This window comes from Colobus angolensis, unplaced genomic scaffold (assembly GCF_000951035.1).
Source record: "Colobus angolensis palliatus isolate OR3802 unplaced genomic scaffold, Cang.pa_1.0 Scaffold156, whole genome shotgun sequence".
NCBI lineage: Eukaryota > Metazoa > Chordata > Mammalia > Primates > Cercopithecidae > Colobus > Colobus angolensis.
Window position 1 is genome coordinate 2,389,778 of NW_012114666.1, and position 11,631 is coordinate 2,401,408.

An 11,631-nucleotide genomic window follows, 5' to 3' on the forward strand; every position below is an offset into this window, starting at 1 on the left:
TTGCTCTGTTGCTTAGGCCGAAGTCTGAAGTGCTGTGGCGATATCACAGCTCTCCGCAGCCTTGACCTCCCGGGCTCCAGCGATCCTCCTGCCTCAGCCTCTGATGCAGCTGGGACTACAGGCGTGCACCATCATGCCTGGTTAATGTGTGTGTGTAGAACTGTGTTCTCACTATGTTGCCCAGTTCGTCTTGAACTCCTGAGCTCAAGTGATCCTCTTGCCTCAGCCTCCAAAGCTTTTTTTTTAGTCTTAATGATGTATCTCGGAGGGCAGGGACTCGGTATATCTCATTCACTGCTGAATGCCCAGCGCCCCTTACCATGCCTGGAACGCAACAAGCCCTCGACAAATGTTTACTGAATGAATGATTATGTTGAAGTCCTGCCTCTGGCCTCATTTTCTTCCTTTGGGCTTGTTACTCCCTGTCTTGCCCATTTCACAAGATTTTGTGAGGCTGCGGAAACCACAGGATCCGTTCCCCCCACCCTGGCGTTAGGTTTGGCGGCTCTCAGGCCGCCTCAGCTTTTACATTCAGAAAAGGCAGAGCTCTGTTCTTCCCCGGGGACTTAACAGCTAAGCTCCACGTGGGCGCCCCGCCCACCTCAGGGCCCGCCCACACCCAGCCACGCCCACACCTGTCAGCTGACGGGAGGGTCAGAACCAGTCTCTAAGGGGCGTAGCCAGAACCCAGAACGAGGAAAAGGGTGGAGTTGCGAAGGCCACTGACCAATGAGAGCGCAGAGTTCTGGGCCGGAAAAGGCGGGGCCTCACGCCGGAGAGGGCGGTGTCCACATTTCCATTGGGCTACCTGTCGGCGTCAGGGGAACGCGGTGTCCCCGGAGTTGGGGGCGGGCGTTACTGAAAGGCGGGGCTTCTGGGGCCGGCTCGGCTGGGACTGGGCGCTTGTTGTCAGCTGACCCGCCGCTATCATGTTCGCCGTTTGCAAGTGTTCCGGAGTGGGATCGCGGACCCTGCCTAGCGGGTCGCCGCCTCTGCCGGGGTCCTCGGACGCCGCTGCCCTGGCCTGGGAGCCTGCTCTGCAGCAGAAGCCGGCAGTGCAGCGGTCCACGGGCGGCGGGCGCGGCTCCCGGACCCCCTCACGGCGACCGGTCGCGGGCCTCCCGGGGCAAAAGCCTGTGGGTCGCCGCGATGGCCCTCAAGATGGTGAAGGGCATCATCGACTGCATGTACGACAGTAACCTGCAGGACTAGGTCCGCGGCATCTGCAACGACAAGGAGGACGAGGTGAGCCCGTCGCGCCACAGGGGCGGCTCGGCCGGTCACCGCCCCGGCCTCGGGCCCAACCACCAAGCATCTGTCTTCGTTGAAGGATGCCTGTGCAGCCGTTGGGCAGTGGAAGCCTTAGAAAGTCTACCTGAGTGACTGCCTGCATCCCTGCGTGGACAGCAAGGCCGGCCTGAAGGAGAGCAGCCCACTGATACCACACCCGTCCCAATACCAGAGGCTGTGTCGGGCATGAGGTGCCAAGAGGGCAGGGAGGTTAAGGAATTTGCTTGCAGGCACCAAGTCAACCTCAGCCCATGTCCCTCTCCCTGGGAACCTGAGTTCTTGCCTTATTGTTACACTTTTCCAGAAGTGGTGTGGCTTCCCCTGCCTCTGGCTTAATGAGGTCATTTTTGTTCATCTCCATCCCCTTTCCCTTGGTTTTCATCATCTCAGAAGCTCTCCCTAACTGCTTTGGTTACAGTGTGTAACTAACTTACATACTCTTCAGATTCATTTTGAGTTGAAGGCATAGCTGATTAGCCTGGATTTTATTTTACTGAGCATGGCTCAGCAGATTGGAAATGTAGTTTGCTTCCTGAGAGGACTTTGTCTGCACAGGCAGGATCTCCCAGCGCCTGTCCCTGCCCCCTTCAGCGCATGTCACTGAGCAGCCTGTTCTAGGATCCTGAGGAGGAGCCACGGGGTCTGTCCAGTGGAGGACCACACACTCTAGTCTGGGGCGTGGTTTTCGGGGGGCGGGGCTATGTGCTTGTCTCACTGCGAAGCCCCTGAGCCCGGGTTTCTTCCTTTGGAACTGGTGTGAATTGATAGTGCCTTCCCACAGGCATGGGCCCATTCAAGTGGGTATTGATGGTGGAAACATTTTTAGAATAGTGCGGGGCCGTCCTTGAAAGTCCCAGGCTTCCTCGTGGGCCCTGCCATTGGCCAGACAGCGATTCCATGCAGGACAGGCGGTGTCTGGGAGCCCTGGCTTTCTCATCGGAAGACCATCTTTATGGCCTGGAGGGTCATTACTCAGGTGTTCGCTTCTGATTCCAGATGTTAAGTCTGCAGCTGCTGGCGTTTCCTGATTGGAGAGCAGCAAATGACTGTTGAATGATAGTTCTAGTGGTCCCCCCAGCGCCCCCCGAAACTCGCTTTTAAAAGCAGCTACCCTGTGATTTGTTTTTCTAAGACCACCAGAGCGAGCACAAAAGAACCAGCGAGTAGGCAAGGCTAAAAGCAAAACTGCAAATTTATTCTTTGGTCATCTAGCTCCAGAGAAAAAGGTATGGGGGTGAAGTCTGTCGGCCTCCGGCAAAGGAGGCCGAGAGAGTCACCCGGTAGAGCTCTCAGGCAAAGTTCCTAATGCAGTCCCAAAAAGAGTGAGGGCTGAGAAAGCCCACCCCAGCGCGCCCGCTGAGAGCGGCTTTTCTAGGAGTGGAAGGGCAATAGGCTGGGGGGGGAGGGGGGGGTTCCGCAGGTGCCACCAGGTAAATGTTGGTCTCTTCGGATTGACATCACCTGGCGCATGCCTGGTTGGTCTGCACCTTCCCGGGCGCCAGCTGCATCTTCGCGCACACGGGAAAAGTTGGTGATGAAGAACCCGGAAATGCGCCATCTTGCCTCCGTTCGTCCAAACACCCTGTAGACTGCATGCTGTAGGTTCTTCTTCCCACCCACTGCACCTGAAGCGAAGACTCTTGACAGTGTGCTTTTTCTGCAGCAGTATAGTTTCCAAAACAAGTTTCCATTTCATAATAGATTTTCACTTAAAACTTGAGTGTGGCATTATGGAAACAGGGCTTAGCAATGACTTTGAAAGCCGCGTGGAAAGTTAGTGCGATCGAGTGGAAATCGCATGAAGTTTGGGCGATCTGAGTCCAAGTGCTCCGACTGACTTAATGGGGCAGTCCACGGAGAGCCCCCTGTTCTGTCTCCTGTGTAGCATGGGGACATAGGGCTGAGTTGCCTCCCTCCTTGCTGAAGGATGCTGAGGATGCTGCAGCGAAACATGGTTTTCTGGAAGAGCTAGAGTGCTCCAAAGAGGTTGTTTAATTCACTGTTTTCCAGTCCTCAGGCTGTGACTTCTTAGTGGGTTGTAAATTCAATTTACTAGGTTATACTAGGTCAGAAAAAAGAAAACTCGAAAATACCAGAGGGCAGGCACGTACAGTAGCTGTCCTGTCTTCAAACTTTGATTTCTGCATGTGATTCTTGTGTGCATGTGTGAGCATATTGGGTTACCATGCACAACCCATTAAAATGAGTCCAAAAAGTATGGGAAGTAGTGGTCTGATTTGCACGTGTCTTGGTCTACTTGAGTGTGCCTGAATCCTTAAGAAACAGCAAGGATGATGTTGGCAGGTAGGTGGAAATCCACCTGGGTGTGTCCGCAGTTACTAAATCTCGATAGAACTGGGACAAAAGTCAAATGACTTTTAATGTTTCATTCTCAGAAGTCCTTTTCATAGTTTTGGGAAAGTTTTCTCCTTTTTTTCTTTTTATTATTTTTAAAAATCTCCATCTTATAGACGGGGATGAGAAAATTTTCTTAATCTTTTTTTTTTTTTAATTATAAAATCTAGGCTGGGGCTGGGCGCAGTGGCTCACACCTGTAATCCCAGTACTTTAGGAGGCCAAGGTGGGTGGATTGCTTGAGCCCAGGAGTTTGAGACTGGCCTGGGCAACATAGCAAGACCCCTGTCTCTACAAAGAAACACAAAAAATTAGCCCAGTGCAGTAGCACATGCTGCTAGTCCCAGCTGCTCAGGATGCTTTGGAGGGAGATTGCTTGAGCTCTGGGAGGTCGAGGCTGCAGTGAACCCTAATCATGCCTCTACACTCCAGCCTGGCAACAGAGCCATACCCTGTCTCAAAAAAAAAAAAAAAAAAAAGGCATAAAATCTACCCATACATTTAAAGCTTTCTTTTTAATGAGCTCAGTGTTATTAAGTAAAAACTGAACATGTCTTCACATCTAAATATCCCCCACTCCTTCAAAGCAACCATTTCTATCAGTTTGGTGTCTACTTTTTTTTGAGACAGAGTCTTGCTTTGTTGCCCAGACTGGAGTGCAGTGGTGTGATCTCAGCTCACTGCAACCTCTGCCTCCTTGTTGTTCAAGCAGTTCTCCCACCTCAGCCTCCCAAGTAGCTGGTATTACAAGCCTGTGCCACCATGCTCGGTAAATTTTCATATTTTTAGTAGAGATGGGGTTTCACCATGTTGGGCAGGCTGATCTTGAACTCCTGATGTCAAGTGATCTGCCTACCTTGGCCTTCCAAAGTCCTGGGATTACAGGTGTGAGCCCCCGTGCCTGGCCTTTTTTTTTTTTTTTTTTTTTTTTTGAGCCCAGGTCTCACTCTGTTGATCAGGCTGGAGTACAGTGGCACGATCTTGGCTCGGTGCAGCCTCCAACTGCTAGGCTGAAATAATCCTCCCTTCTCAGCCTCCTGAGTAGCTGGGACTACAGGCATGTACCACCATGCCTGGCTAATTTTTGTTTTGAGACCGAGTCTCATTGTCACCTAGGCTGGAGTGCAGTGGCACAGTCTCGACTCACTGCAACCTCTGCCTCCCGGGCTGAAGTGATTCTCCTGCCTGAGCCTTCCCAGTAGCTGGGACTACAGGCATGCGCCACTATGCCCAGCTAATTTTTTGCATTTTTAGTAGAGTTGGGGCGTCACCATGTTGGCCATGCTTTCTTGAACTCCTGACCTCAAGTGATCCACCTGCCTCAGTCTCCCAAAGTGCTGGGATTACAGGCGTGAACCACTATGCCTAATTTTTGTATTTTTGTAGAGATGGGCTCTCACTATGTTGCACAGGCCGATCTTCAGCTTCTGGGCTCAAACAGCTCACCCTCCTCGACCTCTCGAAGTGCTGGGATTACAGGCGTGAGCTACTGCACCCAGCCTGGTGTCTGTATTGTTGAGATTTTGCCCGTGCATAGAGATGGCGGGTATTTCTGAGTGTGTAAGATCTTGCTCGGCATTCCGGTCATCACTGACGGCTTTCTCTGCAACTGGAGGAAGACCTAGCTTGTTATTTCCAAATCCCCCCAGCATGGGCATCCCGTAGGTTTTTTCAGTCATTTCCCCCTTGATGGTCATTTCAGACAGTGTCGCTGTTCACGTTGTGGAGCTTTGTCTGTGCGAAGCTGTATGGGGCAGATCCTCAGGCAGTGCGGGGAGTCAGAGTTCTCTATGTCGCTGCCTGTCTCCCTCTTCCTGGCTTCTGTGCTTCCTGGGCTTGGTGTCACCTCCCCGCTGGTGCCTCTCGGTAACACCAGCAATGGGTCTCCCAGACCTCCAGTCACGGAGGGCAATTGACTTGGGCCTGGCTCCCAGGCTCTGAAGCTTGTCACCTTGTTCACCAGAGGCCACAGTGCCACGGCCACTCCCACCCAGTGACGGAATACCCAGGGAGGCGCAGGTACGTCTTGAGGGGCTGTGGTCTTCCTGAGCTTCCCTTAGGCCACAGGGCCAGCAGCACAGGATGCTCTCCGGAGCGTTCTCTCACTGGAGCAGTCCCTGAAAACTAGAGGCACCTGCAAAGCCCGCTTGGGGTCACTGCTGCTGGGAGCCTTGGATTGATCTTTCCCTTTGCACATTTGCTGGCCCAGCTCCTGGTAGGCTGGGAGCAACCAGCTGGCACCCAGGGCTGTAGATGCAGAGCTACTCCCACGGGCGTGGCCTTAGGGCAGACCTGCGTGGGGCTGCGTGGAGGCTGGGCCCTCCTCTCCTCTGCCCTGGCCACTCCTTGCTCCCTGGCCCCCTCCTACCCGATCACAAACCTCCAGGGTCCTCTTTGGCGCCTTTCTCCTTGCTCAGCTTGCCTGCCCAGGCTGATAAGTGCGCCTTCCTGAGGACATATTCCCCTTGCCCCCTCCGGGAAGATGCTGCCCACCCTTCAGGGCCCGGGGTTGGGACCCTTGAGGGGTGCCTATGCCTTCGAGGCAGGGCCTCCTTCCCCTGAGACCCTGGGCATCTGGGCTGCTCTCTGCCCTGCCTCCGTCTCCTGCGAAGCCATGGCCTCCTGCCTCATGGTCTTGGTCTCCCCTGGGCCCTGGGTGACTTGGATGCTTGTGAGGGTGACAGCACTGGTCAGCTGGGTACTGGCCCCAGAGATGCCCACGCACTAATTCCTGGGACCTGTGGGCCTGCTTTCATGTGGCAAGAGACATTTTGCAGATGAATTAAATTAAGGATTTTAAGATGAGCCTCCTGGCTCCAGGAGGGCGGGTCACCATTCTCCAAGAAAGGGAACCTGGGCCCCTTGGGGAAGTGGCTGATTCCAGGATGAAGGCAGGCAATGAACCAGATGAGCGTGGAGCGTCTTGGGTTGCCAGAAAGTAAGGAATTGCTCAGAAGAGGAAGGGGCTCGCTCACAGAACACAAGTGCCAACCCAAAGGAGCTCCTAATGCCAAAGGTGGGAAAGGTGGAGCCAGAAAATAACGAAAATATCAGATTATTTAGAATAAAATAAACACCTGTAAGTCTATACTGAAATCCATCCATCAATAAACGGTGAAGGAACAGCTCTCACAGCAGAATTCCAATCAATAAAGAATGTAGGAGGGAGGCAAATTGAAATCAAGCACCTAAGTATGTACGGAGATGCCATCAGCCGCAGTAACATGTAAAATGCCCACGTTTTGAATAAGTAGGATAAAGAACATGTCATCTAATCTGGGAGCTCCTGGTTAGCACATTTGTATCCAACAATCCAGTGGCATAGAATGAATGAATTCTTTCTCCCTTTTCTTTTTTGTTGACTTAAAATAATAGAGAAGAAGTCTCACTGTGTTGCCCAGGCTGGTTTCAAACTCCTGGGCTCAATCAGTCCTCCTGCCTCAGCTTCCCAATGTACTAAGATTACAGGTGTGAACCACCGTGCCCAGCCTCTCCTTTTTTTTTTTTCTTTTTTCTTTTGAGACAGCCTCGCTCTGTCGCCCAGGCTGGAGTGCAATGGTGCGATCTCAGCTCACTGCAACCTCTGCCTCCCGGGTTCGAGCGATTCTTCTGTGTCATCCCCCTTTTTGTTTTTTTTTTAATCCAACTATTGACAAATGTAACTGCTGGTTTGGTAGAAGGAAAAATCAATATATGGAACCTTTGAAATGCAATGAGTGAAAGGACTCTTGTGAGAGAATCAGATGACTCTAGAATACACCCCTCCTAACTGAATCATTTTACCATTTAAAAACTATCATTAAAGCCGTCTTTTGTAACGTATCAAAGATAAAAAGCAGTTCTGTATCTTGCACAAATAGATACATTATAGAGAACAAGAGTTTGTATGGAAATGACGTCAGCATCTTATCCCAGATTTCCCTAGCTCCGTCATCCACCCGCGGCCATTGCACGGAAGCACGAGCTCATCACATACTATTATGTAGCTTTCGGTGCTCTTCTCACCACCCACAGCTCTAGAGGATGTGAGAGAGGCAAAAACAAAACCATCACTGCTCTGGCTGCTGGTCTCACATTCACTTTTTCTTCTAGTGAAAAAAGAAGCAAGATCTCAAATGTGGAAGTTCTTTTCTTCAGAATACTTTTATTAGTTTGCATACAGTTTGTTAACACTCAACTTTTTTCTCTCCTACTTTGACACACAAATCCATTCAGCTAGAGCTTTCTTCTCCCCGTATGTCATAGATCGTGACACGTTGTGGATGTGTGGGTGTCTCTGACCTTCGAAGCTTCAGGTTACTGACATTGCCTGTTGCCATGGCACCTTTAAGACTCTGCACTTCGGACACAAATCTCGCAAGCTCCACGTCGAGTTCGTGTAAGGTATTGAATGCACAGTCTTTGTTGCGGGAAGCATTGTTTTTTTTTAATGGAGAGTGAAATTGGCCACCTCGAAGGCCAGGAGGACTCTGCTTCTGTCAAGAAAGATACTCAAAGTCAGTAATATTGTGAACTTTGCTGGTTTTGACACAGTTCATGTTACAACAGCAGACCTGAGTAGTTGCAAAGAAGTCCATACTGCCCACAAAGCTGAAAATACTCACACCCTCCCCGGCCCTTTACAGGAAGGGTTTGCCGATCCCTGCTCTAATCAGTTTGGGCACAGTATTATGAAGTGCTGGGTCCTTTCTACGGGAGAACACACTTTCTCTCCCCTTCCCTTTCTACCTGAAACAGCTGTTTGTGGTCACTTTGAGGACCAGCTCAAACTACCTTACACCTTTATCTCTTCAGCACAAGTCTCATATTTTGTTGGGATAATGATACCATTTCCATTTAGCTCAGGATTTTGTAGTAAGTCAAACACTAGCAAAAATTTAAAAAGCAAGGGACAGTGAATCTGGCCCTGCAAATAATTTTGACCTTCTGAAACACACTGTAAGTTCTTAAATCTATCCTACATTTGAAAAAATCCATCTAACAAGAGGAACTCTGAGCCAATAAGCTAGAGGTCATCTTCCACTGTTTGTCCCAGTATCTGTGGATCTGGGGACTATTGTCTTCACGAAGGACACATCAGGAAGTGAATTTGCCAGCTTTGCCCAGGACCATGAGGTCAGTTCATTATATGTAACAGTCCCGCCTAGACTCACTAGAACATCCGTTTCCCTGAGATTCCTGAGATTGAATCAATATGGTGTAAAAAAAAAATGGAGCCATCCTTACCTTATTCTTCTCATTGTCTCTTTGATACTTCAGTATCACAAACAGCACAACAACAAACAAAAACCAGAGCCATGTGCTCCCAAGCCAGCCTTGGGCGTGCTCTGGTAGATTCTGCCGAATCCGAAAGTGCCCTTCGCACGGCACCTTCCCCTGGGGTTCGCATGTTTTCTCTCTCGGAAAAGAGAACATAGAGGCATAGCTGCAGGTGAGGCACAGAAGCAGGACCAGGAACCATTTCAGCGTCCACATGGTGAGCAGAGATGGGGAAGGGAGATGCTCATAATGGGTTTGCTTGTCCTCGCAACTGGGAGACTGGGCACCTGGTGCCAGGCCCTTGGTGATGTCACAGAAGCCCTGAGCTGAGGCCACCCTGGCCATTGTGATGATTTCAGGACAGAGGTTAATGGGGCTCACAGGGGTCGCCCAGGAGGAGGACTCAAAGGGAGATGGGGGCATTTCCAGCAGGCAGGAAGAGAGAGAGGATGGGCATGACGGGGTGCCAATTCCCTGCCAGGGGACTCTTTCCAACCCTGGAGCTTTGCTGGGAGAGGCCATCATGTTTCTGTTTTTCATTGTTTGATGCAGACATTGTGATGAGCAGAGGGAGATGCCATGTGCCCCATGGAGCTGAGTTAAATGGGAGAGAAAGATATTAAACCACAGGCTACCTACAAACTCAAAACACCTATGTGGTTTTTTGTTTTTGGTTTTTTTGAGATGGAGTTTTGCTCTTGTTGTCCAGACGGGAGTGCAATGTCGTGATCTCAGCTCACCACAACCTCCGCCTCCCGGGTTCAAGCCATTCTCCTGCCTCAGTCTCACAAGTAGCTGGGATTACAAGCATGTGCCACCACGCTTGGCTAATTTTGTTAGTAGAGATGGGGTTTCTCCATGTTGGTCAGGCTGGCCTCAAACTTTTGACCTCAGGTGATCCACCTGCCTCAGCCTCCTAAAGTGCTGGGATTACAGGTGTGAGCCACCGCGCCCGGCCCACCTATGTGTTTTGTTTGGCCTACATTATTTTTAAAAATTGTCAGTACTTAAATATTGGGGGGCATTTCACTTTAAAACTCCAAATTCTGGCTTCCTCTGAAAATATGGGAGGTCCAGAAACACTGTGTCCACACCCTCATAGAACCAGTCTCTCTGCTGAAGCCAAGTGAAACCATCCTGTCTGTGGCCATATTCCCTCCACAGTCCCCACCACTCACTATTACCTCACACCATCACTGATCGTAGCAGTGTGTGCCCACCCTGGGTTAAGAGTATACTTTGGGCCGGGTGTGGTGGCTCACACCTGTAATCCCAGCACTCTGGGAGGCCAAGGCAGGTGGATCACCTGAGGTCAGCAGTTCGAGAATAGCCTGGCCAACATGGTGAAACCCCATGTCTACTAAAAATACAAAAATTAGCCCAGCATGGTAGCGTATGCCTGTAGGCCGAGCTACTTGGGAAGCTGAGGCAGGAGAATCGCTTGAACCTGGGAGGCAGAGATTGCAGTGAACTGAGATCACACTACTGCACTCTAGCCCGGGCAACAGAGTGAGACTCCATCTCAGGAGGAAAAAAACAAGAGTATACTTTGATTAAAATTGTGATAAGAACAGGAAGCTTTAGAGCCTAGCATGAGGGGACTGCTCTAAACTAGGTTATTCAGGAAGAATTTCCAGAAAAAGATGGTTGAGTAGAGCGGGGGAGATGATTAGGAGTTGGTGGGTAAAATGGGAAGGGGCTGAATCCCCCAAGTGAATAGGAACAGCCGGCTTGACAACTGAGGCCAAGGCTGGGAATAAACCTAGGACTCCACAGTATACCAGAACCCATGAGTTCTTTAAAATGACATGAAACAAGAAATCCTGGGTGCTGGAACGTACGGCTTGTACTTGTTCCCCTGGGTCATCTGTAGAGCTGTCTTCCTGAGGAAGGCTCTGATTCGCAGATTTACTCCCGAGGAGCAGAACTTTATGCTGCATAGGAAATAATCAAAGGTCTGCTGGGCACCTTCGCTGTGCCTTAAAGTACTGAGCTCTGTGGAGTGACAAAGTAGTTCTGCAAGACTATGGCCGGGGCGGTGGCTCATGCCCGTAATCCCGGCACTTTGGGAGGCCAAAGCATGCAGATCACCTGAGGTCAAGGAGTTTGAGGCCAGCCTGACCAGCATGGTGAAACCCTGTCTCCACTAAAAATAAAAACAAATTAGCCAGGTGTTTTGGTGTACACCTGTAATCTCAGCTACTCGGGAGGCTGAGGCAGGAGAATCGCTTGAATCCAGGAGGCAGTGGTTGCAGTGAGCTGAGATGACACCACTGCACTCCAGCCTGGGCAACAGAGTGCGACTCTCTCTCAAGAAAAAACAAAAAATACTTCTGCAAGACTATTCTAGAAAACCAAAAGGGGAAAATGGTGTTGGACTGTGCTGCACAGTTTCTTCCTCCCTGAGCGTGGTAGTGTCGGCTGGGGCTTGGGGCTTCCTGCCAGAGACAATCTGGGCAGGACGGAAAGATGCAAATCTACGGGTTGATCAGAAGACGGGCACTTCTCTTCTTCCAAGTGCCCACTCAGCTCGGCAGCTACTGCCTGGAATTACGCCCACTGTAGAGGCAGCTGCCCTGATGACCAGGGCCTTGGGCCACCCTGTGACTTCAGTTTAGAGGTCTGTCCTTGGCATCGCGCTGCTCCCTGTCCCCCGTCTTCCCCATTCCAGCAGCTTTGAGGGATGGCTAATTATTTTCAGGGGCCCCCATGTCCATACACAGCCTG

General features: G+C 50.8%; 1 protein-coding gene across 2 annotated transcripts in view; it reads right to left on the bottom strand.

Annotated features, from left to right (window-relative positions):
- LOC105507970 (protein FAM209B-like) overlaps nt 1-9,540 on the bottom strand; it is a 28,381-nt gene extending 18,841 nt beyond the window's left edge. Inside the window, exons 1-2 of one of the 2 annotated variants that reach the window (XM_011936698.1) lie at nt 8,872-9,540; nt 7,770-8,120 (exon numbers count right to left, since the gene is read on the bottom strand). In XM_011936698.1, coding sequence (XP_011792088.1) covers nt 7,857-8,120; nt 8,872-9,444 — 837 coding nt within the window. In that variant the 5' untranslated portion in view covers nt 9,445-9,540 and the 3' untranslated portion in view covers nt 7,770-7,856. Of the gene's footprint in view, nt 1-7,769; nt 8,121-8,871 lie in introns of those variants that run through there. The other variant, XM_011936697.1, reaches the window with a different exon arrangement.
- Nucleotides 9,541-11,631: the final 2,091 nt, after the last annotated feature.